This window comes from Carcharhinus amblyrhynchos, chromosome 1 (genome assembly GCF_965287045.1).
Source record: "Carcharhinus amblyrhynchos chromosome 1, sCarAmb.v2.hapA, whole genome shotgun sequence".
NCBI lineage: Eukaryota > Metazoa > Chordata > Chondrichthyes > Carcharhiniformes > Carcharhinidae > Carcharhinus > Carcharhinus amblyrhynchos.
Window position 1 is genome coordinate 36,511,192 of NC_137324.1, and position 14,626 is coordinate 36,525,817.

The 14,626-nt window shown below is 42.0% G+C and overlaps 1 protein-coding gene across 1 annotated transcript in view; it reads left to right on the forward strand.

The window, feature by feature from the left end:
* Positions 1–14,626, forward strand: part of LOC145356322 (atrial natriuretic peptide receptor 2-like) — a 139,248-nt gene that overhangs the window by 13,886 nt on the left and 110,736 nt on the right. Inside the window, exon 4 of the mRNA XM_080208977.1 lies at positions 7,681–7,816. Within this exon, the coding sequence (XP_080065103.1) occupies positions 7,681–7,816 (136 nt within the window). The remainder of the gene's footprint in view (positions 1–7,680; positions 7,817–14,626) is intronic.

The following is a 14,626-nucleotide window of genomic DNA, read 5'->3' on the forward strand; positions in this document are numbered from 1 at the left end:
TAACCATGCCTCCTATATTCTCATCCAAATCATGAGTATAATATGGTTGCGTTTAACAGAAGAGCCTACTATTGTAGATGGGACTGTTTGCAAGTGTTCTCACTGAGATTTATTTCTCTAAACCTTTTGTAAGAGAGAGAGAGGACCTGCAGACAGGGCTCCAGTGATCTTTAATGACTCCAGTAAGCATCCAGTGCTCATTGTTCCTCATGGGCATAATGCACTCTGGAGAATTCCCCCTCTATCAGTGAAGAGAAAGGAAAAGGGGACAGAGGAGGTCAGCTGTACAGGGACAAATGTGCCTTGTAGTCCTGGCAAGTGAGGGACCTGCTGCTGAAGCGGGGACTGAACAAGAGAGACAACAGCAGCAGAAACAGGAGATGGCACTATCCTACCAACTGAATGCAAAACCAAAGGATGCCATTCAGAGCACTAGTCCCTGAGATGACTGTGTCTCTCCAAGGAGATAATCACATCACTGTGTGATATGTGGGCAGCAGAGATGGCTTCCAATTGTGTTGGCGGCCACTCTATGCCTGTTACTTTCAGGATTACAGTGGCCTTGAATTATTTTGCATCTGGGTCTTTCCAGGCATCAGCCAGTGTCCTTTGTGGCATTTCACAACAGCAACACATTATTGTATCAAGGTTGTGACAGATACAAACTTTAAGTGTGCCAAGGAATTCACCACATTCAGCATAGACAGCATCGGTCAAGCTGAGCGAACCAGAGGTTTGACAAGCATTGCTGGCTTCCCCACTGTGCATGGGGACAGTGGCCATCAAAGCACCATCAGGACTTTCAGCAGCTTCTGTTAACAGAAAAAGAATCTGTTCAATGTTCAGCCTGATTGTGACCTTGGCAAGGGGATTATGCAGGAGTGAGCAAGGATTCCTGGGAGCAGTCATGACTCCTAAGCCGTCTCAGGCGCTGGAAATCGTTTGGTCACCAAAATGTTTGGCTGGCTAGAGTCCAGGGGGCAAAGAATGTCCACTCAAGAAAGGCTTGGGACCTCAGTGAAATATTCACAAACAGAGACACAGAAGGGATGCCATGTAAGCCATGCATCCACCACAGCCATCAGCTAGCAGACCATCAATGTGCTCAGAATGAGATTTAACTGTCTGGGCTGTACGGGTGCCACTCTGATCAGATATGATTCATGGTCATTGTCTGCTGCACCTTACACAACCTCATGTTCCAGAGAGGGCAGGCCCTGACACAGGAGGATGAAATGGAATGAGCTACATCCTCTAAGAGGAGTCTGAGAATGAGTGTGATGATGATGAGTGTGAACTGTGCCAAGAAGCTGTAGAATTTGGTGCATTTGAGGCTTTCGATGCCAGAGAAATCCACGATTATCTTATACAATGCAAAGATTTAATTAGTAATGATAACTTGCTCAACGATGACACCTTTGTCGCAAATGGGATGAAAGGTTATAGGAAGAAAGCAGGATTAGGCTATTGAGTTGGACAGTCAACCATGATTGTAATGAATGGCAGAGCAGGTTTAAAGGGCCAAATGGTCTCCTCCTATTCCTATCTTCTATATTTCTATGCATAAGAATTTCTTCTCTTAGAAAGTCATTAATGTTTGGAGTTCTCTTCCAAAGAGAGCACTGGAGGTCGGGACACTGAATATATTCAAGACTTGAGTTAGACCAATTTTTGATTGTTAATGGAATCAAAGGTTATGGGCGGGGTGGGGGGGGTGCGTGTGGTGGGGGGAGCGGAGTAAAAGCCACAATGGAGCAGTGTTTTGTTTACCAAATGCATAAATATTAATATTCATTCGGACTGCTGAACAGTCTGAAAAAGATTCTCACTAGCCTGGACAGACAATATTGGTTTGCTTTCAGTACATGGACAGTAATGATTGGATTATAGTATTAAATAGAGGGCAGAGCCGCCACACAACAACTTTTATCAACACAATTTCAGAAACTATTTTAATTTTGCGCAGTTTCCTAAGTAATAATCTTTTTTTCCCCTGCTTTACGGAAGCTCATGACATTGAGCAAATAATGCAGCTCTAGTTGATGAATTGTTTTTTTTTGCTTTGTTACAGTGCAGTAGTGTAAGAATAAAACTAAAAACATTGGTCTTTATGTAAAAATAATGAGAGAATGCAAATTGTTGTCATAGCCTCTTCATAGAACCTCAATGGTACAATATCCTTCACAATTAATGAATTACTTCTGAAGTGCAATCTGTGTTGTTTGTGGCCATTGATAAAGATCTCAATTAACAATTGCATTAGTAGTGAGCACAGCTGCCTCACAACACCAGAGTCTTGGGTTCAATTCCAACCTTGGGTCACTGTCTGTGTAGAGTTTGCACGTTCTCCCCATGTCTGTATGGGTTTCCTCCGGGTGTTCTGGTTTACCCCCCACACTCCAAAGATGTGTGGGTTAGGTGGATTTACCAAAGTAAATTGCCCCTTTGTGTCATGGTGACTAGAAGGTCAAATATGTGGGGTTACAGGGTTAGGGCCTGCGTTGGATTGTTGTCAGTGCAGATTTGATGAGCTGAATGGCCTCCTTATGCACTGTGTGGATTCTGTGATTCCATTATTATTTTATCACATAACTACCAGTGTCACAGCACCATGGAGTTTTGAAAGAGGTTATTTGGTCCATCAAGTCCATGGTGATTCTCTGCAGAGCAATCCAGTTAGTCCCACTCCCTATTTAGTCCATATAATCCTACAAGTTTATTTTCTTCAAATGCCCATCCAATTTCCTTTAGAAATCATTAATCGTTTCTACTCCCACCACACTCGTTGTTAGCAAGTTTCAGGTAATTAGCACTCATTATGTAAAAAATGTTCCTCGTCATATTCCCTCCTCATATTTTTAAGATTTTTAATTCAAGTTTTAAAGTCTATTCTGCATTCCAAGACCTATGTCCTTTACAGATAGCAAAATGTACCAGTGTCCTAGTGTTGACATTTGGGGAGCATCATTGTCTACTGTACCACACTCTGGAAAAAGACCATTTTCACAGCTCACTATTTTCTGTCCCAAAGCCAATTTTTTAATCCAATGTGACATCGATCCTTCTATTCTATGAGCCTCGATTTTGTTAACTAGTCTGTTGTGTGATACTTTGTTGATCATGTCTCAAAATCCGCATAGATAATATTTATTACATTTCTTTCATCAATCTCAATCCCATCTGTCATTTCCTTCACCTCCATTGCATCCGTTCTGATGATGCCACTTTCCAAAACAGGAGTTGCTGATATATCTTGCTCACTCACTGTTGTTGACAGGGCTCTCAACCATGTCTGGCCAAACTCCTGCGCGATTGCTCTCATCTCTTCCTCTCCTTTGTCCTCATGTTTCACCCTGTCAGCATCCGCATTCAAACGATCATCGTCCACCATTTCCAACAACTGCAGCATGATGCCACTACCAAACCATCCTCCAATTATGTGGGACTTCTCTAAACTGGCTCCATTTTTATCTCTCTAATCATAATCAGAGTATCATTTACAATGTCTTCTCTTCCAGTTCTTGTACTGTTCCTCTGGTATCTTCTAAGGATCTTTCCTTCAGATATTTCTATTTCTCATCTCATGCTGTCTCTCAGCAGCATCTTCTGAAAGCACAGTGTTAGTTTTCATGTAGACGGTGATAATACCCTATTCCACCTCACTGCCACCTTTCTCAATTCATCTGCTCTTGCTAAATTATCAGATTGCTTATGTGACATCCAGTACTGGATCAGCAGAAATTTTCTCCCATTAAACATTGGGAAGATTGATGCCATTGTTTTCAGTCCCTGCTCCAAAGAGCGCCAGGACCTGTGTTCAATTCCCAGCTTGGGTCATTATCTGTGTGGAGATTGCACGTTCTCCCCATTTCTGCGTGTGTTTCCTCCGGCTCCTCCAGTTCCCTCCCACAGTTTGAAAGACGTGCTGGTTAGATGCATTGACTCAAACAGGCACTGGAATGTGGTGACGGGGGAATTTCACTGTAACTTCATTGCAGTGTTAATGTAAGCCTTACTTGTGACTAATAAATAAACTTAAACTCTGTTCCTCAGCAACTGACTCCATCCTCCTTCCAGGCAACAGTCTAAAATTAAGCATGTCTATTACATTTGACCCAGACATGAGCTTCCAACCTCATAATCATACCACAACAAAGTGTCTATTTCCAATTTCATAACATCATCTAACTTTACCATTAGCTCAGCGCATTTCCTCCTGAAACTATTATCCATGCCTTTGTTTCCTTGAGAATTGATTATTCCAGTGCACTCCTGGCTGATCTCCCACATTCTACCCTCCATAAACCTGAGGTCATTCACAGTTCTGCTACCTATGTCCTAACTCGCACTGCGCCCCTTTCCCTTATTACTTCTGTTCTCACTGACCATATTGGATCCTAGTGAAGCAACATTATGGTTCTAACATTCTTATCTTCGTTTTCAAATCCCTTCATAGCCATGCCCCACCAATCTCAGCAACTTCCGTCGACCTCAAAACTTTCTGAGATATCTGCACTCCCCTAATTCTGGTTTCTTGTACATGCCCAATTTTAATTGCACCACCATTGGTCACTGCATCTTCAGGTAGCTCGAGATCCCCTTAGGCCGACATGTGGAGTTAAATTTGGACAAGAGCGTCCATACACATCCTCCCCTCAGTACATGAGAACATAAGAACATAAGAAATAGGAGCAGGAGTAGGCCATCTAGCCCTTCGAGCCTGCCCCACCATTCAATAAGATCATGGCTGATCTGTCGTGGCTAAGTTCCACATTCCTGCCCTCTCCCCATAACCCTTAGGAGTGAAAGATTCTGTGGCCCCCAAGAAAAATGGTAAAAATTAGAAATAAGAGCAGAATCCTGGTCAAACTCAGTTCCACCCCATTTCTGATATCAATTGAATGAGTTTCCAGAATTACTTCTTAGAGCTAATCAGAATTAGGTAGAGGAAATGGATTGAGCTACTTTGTGGATGCAGTACTTACTGCGAGAATAATTTCTTTTACCATTTTCAAAGCAGGATATTGCCAGCAATATTCACTCTTTCAAATCAGTGCTGTTCCCCTCTGCATGATGGAGGTTATTTAAAAATAGTCATTTTCCACACTTATAATATTCCAAGCTGAATCAAGATGATTATTATTAACCACCGCTAACTACACTGCTGGTGTTATCTGGTGCTAATGGTTATGTTGTGTTGCTGATCTCATTATCTAGAGAGTTCAAATCCCACCATGGCAGTTTATCAATACGAATTCAGTTTGTCAAATAAATTTGGAATAAAAATTTTAGTTTCACCACCAGTGAGCATGAAGATATTGGACTACTGTAAAAGTCCAGTTGATTCATCATTATTCCTTCATTGGATGCCACCTCCCAACCTGCCAGACTAGGTGTGACTCCATTCCCACAGTAATGTATTGTCTCTTGGTTGCTCTGTGGAATGGACAAGTAAGCCTCTTTCGAGTGTTAGAGGGAAATAATGAATATTTTTTTTTACAACATGGACAAACAGGAAGTATGGGTTATTAAGGGATCTCTATAAAGGTTAAATGGAAATCTATGTAAACTTGTTGGAAAGTTTAATTAAAATTCCACAGTCAAGGGAAAAGAACATGTTGATATAAACAGAGAGTACTTATGTGGGTGAATAGTTAGCAAGTATGCCTCATGACCTCTGTACAGCTTCAAGTGATAGAAATGAGTTTGCCAACCAAGATAAGTTAGGACAAAGTAGTTTTTTTTTAAGTTTATTTATTAGTTACAAGCAGGCTTATATTCACACTGTAATGAAATTACTGTGAAAACCCCCAGGTCACCACATTCCGGCACCTGATCAGGTGCACTTAGGGAGAATTTACCCTGGCCAATTCACCTAACCTGCATATCTTTGGACTGTGGGAGGAAACCAGAGCACCCTGAGGAAACCCATCCAGACATAAGAACATAAGAAATAGGAGCAGGAGTAGGCCATCTGGCCCTTCGAGCCTGCCCCGCCATTCAATAAGATCATGGCTGATCTGTCGTGGCTCAGTTCCACTTTCCGGCCCTCTCCCCATAACCCTTAATCCCCTCTCTCATCAAAAACCCATCAACCCGCTTCTTGAAAATATTTAGCGAGGTAGCTTCCACCACTTCAACGGGCAGAGAATTCCAGAGATTCACCATCCTTTGAGTGAAGAAGTTCCTCCTCAACTCCATTCTAAACCGCCCCCCCTTTATCTTGAGGCTGTGCCCCCTAGTCCTACTGTCTTTTTTGAGCGGGAAGAGTCTCTCCACCTCTATCCTATCCATCCCATTCATCATCTTATACGTCTCAATGAGATCTTCCCTCATTCTTCTAAACTCCAACGAGTACAAGCCTAGTTTATTCAGCCTCTCCTCATAGCTCAACCCCCTCAACTCCGGTATCAGCCTAGTAAACCTCCTCTGCACTCCCTCCAAGGCCAAAATATCTTTGCGCAGGTGCGGCGCCCAAAACTGCACACAGTACTCCAGCTGCGGCCTCATCAGTGCCCTATACAGCTGCAGCAAGACCTCCCTACTTTTATATTCAATCCCCCTCGCTATGAAGGCCAGCATCCCATTTGCCTTCCTGACCACCTGCTGCACCTGCAAGCTGGGTTTTTGCGACTCATGCACAAGGACCCCGAGGTCCCTCTGCACCGTCGCCTGCTGCAGTTTTTCGCCCCGTAAGTAATAGTCCTTCCTACCATTCTTCCTACCAAAGTGGACCACCTCACACTTGCCAACATTAAATTCCATTTGCCATTTCCTGGCCCATTCGCCCAGCCTATCTAGATCCTTCTGCAGACTCTCCATACCCTCCGCACAATTTGCCGTTCGGGGAGAATGTGCAAACTCCACACAGACAGTGACCCAAACCGGGAATCAAACCCAGATCCCTAGGTTCCACCATGCCATCCCACAAGTACAAGCTGTGCCTGTTTTGGTAAAGGCTATATGTACTGTTAGATTGAAATTTAAACTATGCCTGTATGTGCGAAGCATCTTGTAAATGTATGCAGCTTTTATGTAAATACCAGAGTCTACTCCAGAGACCTCTCTGAAGCTCATGCTTGAGAATAAAGTGATCCTAAACTGTTCTGAGTCTTCTGCGGTTTGCTCAGATGAAATCAGTCAAAATAATGCATGCGACTCCATTCTCCCAGTAATGTATTGACTCTTAATTGCCCTCTGAAAAGGATCAGTAACCCTCATATCATGCAGCAGTTCAAGAACAATGAAAGGTGGCAATGATGTCCACATCCCAAAAACGCATCAAAATAACGTGAGGACAGTGTGCGCTCAGGTGGCAGCGCCCAAGGCTTGGAAAGCACTGGGGAATGGATGGTCCTGATTTTTTCTGTAACACTGAATAGTGCCAAACCTCAGGTCTTGTTGAATTTCAATTCTCCCTCCAAAAAGATACTGGGGTTTTCAAACTCAAATAACTCCACCATAATGGTACAAAGTTTTGCACAGTAACTTCATTGCAGTGTTAATGTAAGCCTACTTGTGACAATAAATAAATCAGTAAACAAAGCTACAGGGCTTTCTGCTGCAGTTCAGGTGTAGAATTGCTAAAACCCAGGATCACTCCCCAACAATCTATTGATTTGCTTCTACTTCGTTGTACTTAAAGGCTTAGCTGAAAATACATATTTTGTGTTTCTGCAGGTGAATTTTATCGCTGGGTGTTTTTATGATGGAATCATGCTGTATGCTATTGCTCTGAATGAGACCCTTGCAGCAGGAGGATCCAAGAAAGATGGACTGCTAATCTGCAAGAAAATGAAAGATCGCCAGTTCCAAGGTATGTCTCAAAATCTAATTAACATGATTCTAACTGAGATCTTTTATCACACCCTCATTGTTTCCTGTCAAGTGCCAATTGCAAAAAGCCAGCTTGATTTAAAAGTTTTGCATTAGCAGTTATTATGTAAGTTGGATGAAAATATCAATATATATTTTCTATCTTGTTTTGGTTATGTTATATCTAATGACCCAGGAGTTTTCACCGTTTGCATTCTCTGTCTCAGGGAGGCAAATGGAGAAATGGATTTTTAAAGCCTATTGTCTCAATTTTGCTGCTAGAACATTGCATCCAAATCATCCTTCCAAAAAAATACTCATTTCCTATAATGCCAACTGGCAAATCTACACTGTACCCCCTCCAAGGTCAATATATCCTTCCTGAGGTACAGTGCCCAGAACTGAATGCAATACTCTTGCTGGTGTCTGACCAAGTTGCCTAAAATTGACGTTGAGTTCTCCTCTTTATATTGCAGCCACTAGAGCTAAATGTCAATATTGCATTAGCTTTCTTCCTTGGCTTTTATACTTGAGCCCCTCTCTGTCCAGCTTCCTTGAAACTTCAATCTGTCCATCCTAACCTTCGACCTGCCACAAGTTTTGATATGTCTGCCACTATTTACTGGCTTCTGTTTTCATTGAACAGAATCCTCCGGCCGCAGGCATGTCCAAGACCTGAAATTTACAGCAGAATCCAACGGCTCTTTGAATGGTCCGCCAAATTTCCTGTCTCGCCTGCGATGATTTCTGCAGTGAGTGAGACGGGAGAATTTTGACCATTCCCTTTATTCCTATCAAGTTAATCGCTAATTCTCAGCCCAGCTCTCTTCTGCTGTAGCTCAACTTCTTTTCCCCTCAAGATCAAAGATGAACAATAATGGGTTGCAACTGACTTTGTTCTACATTGCTAGATCAGGTGCGATCACATTACTGTATCTTAGTGTCTTTTGATAGAACGACTTACTATTCCAGATCATCCTAGAAGGTAAATATATCCTAAAATCCTTGTGCCATAACTAATCTTTTCTTTAAGTTCTTCTTCCATGTCTTATCTATGCACACTTCACACATCGAACAGGAAGAGCTCCAAGATTTCTTCCTGTCAAGCGTAGGGAATATCAATGAAACTACTTCCCTGAATTCTTCACTTCTGTCTTTTACCCTACCCTAACTTCTCCTCACTATCCTATTTATTCTAATCTTGCAACATTCACTTGCAGTTTTGCCCCAACTCTCTTACCCCTGCCCCACATTCTCCATGACTTCCATCACATGCTCTCCTACTTGAACCCACACAACTCCGGATAACTCAATTTGCTTTCTTAGTTTCTGTGTTAACCATAAACTTAAATCAGTCCCGTTCTTAATCCAAGTGTTTGGAATAATCTTTGACCAGAAACTGAACTGGACCAGCCAAATATATATTGTGGTTTCGAGAGCAGGTCAGAGGCTATGGATTCTGTGGAGAGTAATTCACTTCCCGAATCCCCAAACCGTACCCACCCACCATCTACAAGCATAAATCAGGACTGTCATGAAATACTCATCACTTGCCAGGATGAGTGAACTCCAATAACACTCAAGGAGCTTGAAATATGCCAGGACAAGGCAGCCTGCTTGATTGGCGCCCAAAACATTACCTTCAACATTCTCTTCTCCGCATTAATGCACAGTGGCATAGATGTACTGCAGCTGTTCACCAAAACTCCTTCAACAGCACCTTTCAAACTGCAAATTCTACCACCTAGGACATGGCAGCAGATTCCACAACCATCCTGATTTGGAAATATATTGCTAATCCTTTACAGTTACGGGATCAGTATCCTGGAACTCACAGCACAGTGGGTGTATCTACACCATGTGGACCACAGCAGTTGGAGAAGGCAGCTCATCATCATCTCAAAATGCCCCTGCTGAAGTTTGAATGGTATTCTAATTATTATGATTGTGGTACTTCATCCATCTTCATTCTCCTGGATCTATCTGGCATTGAGAAAGATTGATCATGCCATTACAGTTCTCATGTAGATTATAGATCGTTGAATCCCTGCAGTGCAGAAGGAGGCAGTTCGGCCCATTGAGTCTGCACTGCCTCTTTGACAGAACCCTATCCCTGTAATCCCACATATTTATCCCACTAATCCCCCTAATTTACACATCTTGTGACACAAAGGGGCAATTTAGCATGACCAATCCACGAAACCTGCACATCTTTGGAGTGTGGGAGGAAACGATGGGCCGAATGGCCTCCTTCTGCACTGTAGGATTCAGTAGATTTTATGAAACAGGAGCAAACAGTGGAAATCCACGCAGACACGGGAGAACGTGCAAACTCCAAACAGATTGTCATCCTTAGGCTGGAATCAAACCCAGCTCCCTGGTGCTGTAACATCTGGTTGCATGGAATATCCCTGCATGGTTTCATTCCCACCTTTCCAAACACAGCAAATGCATCTCCAATAATGGTATATCACCATTCCTGTATATTTTCCTTCCTGTAACATTGATTCTTCTATGGTTTTCTGAGAATCTATGCTCAATCCTCTTCTTGTAGTAGAGGGCTATGGCTAAATGGCACAGAAAAGGAGCTGAGGCTGGCATGAATCAGCCATGGTTGTATTGAATGATGGGGCGTGTTTGAAGGGCCTGATGGCCTACTCCAGCTTCTACTACTTACGCTCTTATGTTCCACTTGTAATCTATTCGTTCCTTCTCACTGATACCATTTAGAGCTATGTTGTTAGTTTTCACTTGTGTTCTGATGGTGTATGACTGAACCTGAAAACCTCCCTCAACTCCCCAGCTTCAGTCCTCCCCATATTGAACAGGAAATGCTTCATTCTCATACAGAATTTGGATGTCACCCACTTGTCTGACAAATCCTGAATGAGAATCAACTATTTCTAGATCAACATTCAGAAAAGTGAATACATTATTTTTGATCCAATTCGTACTCTCTGCTTCATGTCCAGAATTACAAAATGGTCATATCCATCTACTTTCCCAAACAAACTCTCAACTCTCTTCAGATCTTTCATGTTATTCAATGGAAGGAATAAACACAACATCCCATCTATCACCAAGATCCTTTCCTTCATAACATTGTCTGTCTTAACCTCTCTGCTGCTGACACTTTCACCTGTTTTTGTCCCAGATTGGATTATTTCAACACTATCTTGCTGTTGTCCAATTCTTCTCCCTTCATAAACTTCAATTTGTGTGCAGCTCCATCTCTTGCCACATAATAAATTTGTTTGCAAAATTGAAATCCTTTGGATTAAAGGGGGAATAGATGTGTCGATACCAAATTAGCGAATGAATAAAAGGCAGATGGTAGTGAATGGTTGCTCATCAGATGGGAAAAAAGTGGCTGGGATTCTCCAAAACAAAAACTATGTTCCCAATGGGTGGAAAAATGTGAACATTTTAGTCTTTTTTTGGGTGTACTTAGTGGAACGAATTTCCAGCACTCTGTGCATCACAAGGTGGGTCACTGTGCGTAGGACATGCTCCACATAAGTTCAGCCCAACATGTCCATGCCATTCCTTTTTTTAACCCCTGAGCTAGTCCCAATTGCCCACGTTTGGCCCATATCCCTCTATACCCATGTTATCCATGTAACTGTCTAAATGCTTTTTAAAAGACAAAATTGTACCTGCCTCTACTACTGCTCTGGCAGCTTGTTCCAGGCACTCACCACCCTGTCTGTGAAAAAGTTCCCCCTCTGGACCCTTTTGTATCTCTCCCCTCTCACCTTAAACCTATGCCCTCTAGCTTAAGACTCCCCTACCTCTGGGAAAATCTAGCTGATCTATGCCCCTCAATATTTTATAGACCTCTATAAAATCACTCCTAAGCCTCGTACATTCTAGAGAAAAAAGTCCCAGTCTAGCCTGCGTCTCCTTATAACTCAAATCAACAAGTCCCAGTAGCATCCTAGTAAATCTTTTTTGCACTCTTTCTAGTTTAATAATGTCCCTTCTGTAATAGAGTGACCAGAACTGTACACAGTAGTCCAAGTGTGACCTTACTAATGTCTTGTACAACTTCAACAAAATGACCCAATGCATGTATTCAAAGTTCTGACCAATGAAACCAAGCATGCTGAATGCCTTCTTCACCATTCTGTCCACCAGTGACTCCACTTTCAAGGACTATGAACCTGTACCCCTAGATCTCTTTGTTCTATAGTCTTTCCTAAAAATTAATCCTAATGATTATTTATCAAATGGGAGAAAAAACAAATACGCACCAAGAGGACTATAATTCTATAAGACACATAAACACTGGTGTAATACACCTTCACGTGGTTTTATCTAGATATTACCCCTTGATCCAAACTATATCCCCAATACCTGAATTCAATAAAACTTCCCCATTCCTCAAACAATATCCACTTTAAACAAATCTATAAATATGTCACACAATATCAGGAGGATTATCCAGTTCAGGAAGCGTCTTTGCCTGACTCAGCGAAGATAGGTAAACTGCCTTTACAAAAGTTTCTGCTTGAACTTCGCTGTAAGACTTTAAAAAAGGACCTCTGCTGTTAGCTGACTGTCGGATGTAACCCAAGACTTCCAGTGAGAGATGTTAAATGGGCCTTCCAGTCAGATAGTAAACTGGCCTGTCTGCTTCTGCAGGAGTTGACTTTGATTCTGCTCACCGTATATTGAACTGTCTGTCCTAATTCCTGATTCAAAAATGAGCATCTATATGCCTTCCCTTGATTTCTCAGTCATTTCAGTAAAGTGTTTTTTTTGATAGGGCTATTTACATCTTATCTGATCTGACCTGATCTAGATACCTGTTAATCCCATTACTAGAAACAGGATGCATCTCATCAGCCCCTTTGAATGTGGGTTGCTTGCAGTATCTCCCTTGTTGCTCGATTACATCCCATCATTCCACTTGTAAATTCTGGATCTTGTTACCATGACATTCTGAATGATTAATTTCTTTGATTCTGGCTTTCTATTTATCCTCTCCTATCTTCATCCCACTTTTAGAGATAGAGCCTACAATGGCATTGGACCCACTCTCTCCAACTCTTACTCTTGACATTTACACCGTTCCCTCTCTTATCTTCTCGAACTCTATCCCTTCCGCCAAACAGTTCACCCTTTTCCCAACCTCCCTCTTCCTGACTCAGCATCAATTTTCAAAGCCCATTTCAAAACACATTGTGATGTTTCTTTATGTTGAAGCCACTATAAAAATGTTGCTTGTTAACATTACAGTGCAGTGATGAGGTTTAAAGACAAATATTTTTATTGGCTTCTTCCAAGCAAAGTTGCTCCATTATATAAAATGGCTATAATTTAGTTTAAAGAAAAGAAGGGAGATCAGCCTGATGACCACTAAACATTGCTTAACTCTTCTAACTGGTCAATAATTAGCTTAGAAAATGATACTCTTACAGCTTTTAAATGTTAATGTTGGGCAATCAGCATTGTTTATCTTGCTGCATTTCTTAATGAGATGAAGTAATGCATCTTAAAACTAAACTCTATAAATATTTAAAATTGTGAGGCATCCAGGAATCTCCAGCAGAATGTAATGTCCCTCATATCTGTGTTTAACCCTCAAAGCGCCCGTCGCACTTGTGACAGCTGCAAGTCATTTCCTGTTTATGTTGCGGAGAAATTGTTTTGCTTGCTGTAATCTTTATTAACTCTGCGAGCACTGCGTGATCTCAGCTTCCAAACTTGCAGTAACCACAGACACTGTTGTGTAATATCTGTGAAGAGTGTCACTACATGGACATAGGGGAGTTAGCAGACCCAAGTTGCACTGATGGCTGTTTGCCAGAAGTCTCACATCTGAATACCAAATTAAATGATAATGTTAGGAATTAGCTGAACATTGCCAGCGTTAAGCTTCAAGTTTAAGAAATCCCAGGAGGTGCAATAGACTAAGAAGTTTTAAAATGGGGTTGCACACAGGGTTAGTTATCTTGGCACACGGATACAAGGCCAAGCTCCGAGATGGCCTCAGATATCTGCTTCAGTTTACTTTGGCGATGCTGGCGTTGGACTGGGGTGGGGGGCACAGTATGAAGTGTCACAACACCAGGTTAAAGTTCAACAGCTTTATTTGGAATCACGAGCTTTTGGAGTGCTGCTCCTTCCAGAGGAGGATGTCTCACCTGAAGAAGGAGTAGCACTCCAAAAGCTCGTGATTCCAAATAAACCTTTCGGACTTTGGATTACTTTGCACCAAGATTAGGTGACAATGTTTGTGCAAAAGCTGAATCTGTTTCACATGTAAACAAGATGTTTAGCACAGTTGGCCTGTGCTAAATAAGGTTCCGATATCTAAAAGCAATTGGCATAATGTAACTTTATAAATGGGCTCAGCCAAATAACTTCTCTTTTGTGATGATACCATTTGTTTTTTGAAATGGCTTTCACACTTTTCCCTGAATGGGCCCCGATGTATCATTCCAGCTGAGAGGCTGAATGTATAACCTGCTCTGCGGCATTTCTGAAACGGGCCATCAGGGTGTAATATGTGGGCGGCCTTTGCTTTTGATTTTCCTCTGTGTACATAAGGTCCGAAGTTTCATGTAATGCATCTCCACAATGAGCTATCTAAGATTAGTAGCGGTGAGGGGACCATTTCACAATTGCCATCCTCATTACTTTGTAACACTGCGTCTTAGTAACGCAGAGCGTCATGCAATCTGTGAGAGAAGATTTCTTGTTCTGTGGCATATTGTGCATGAATGAAATGTAAATATATAGGCCAGGGATTTTCTCAAAGCTCCACCCCTGTAATTTCACCCGACAGGAAGAAGGGGCCAGGTTT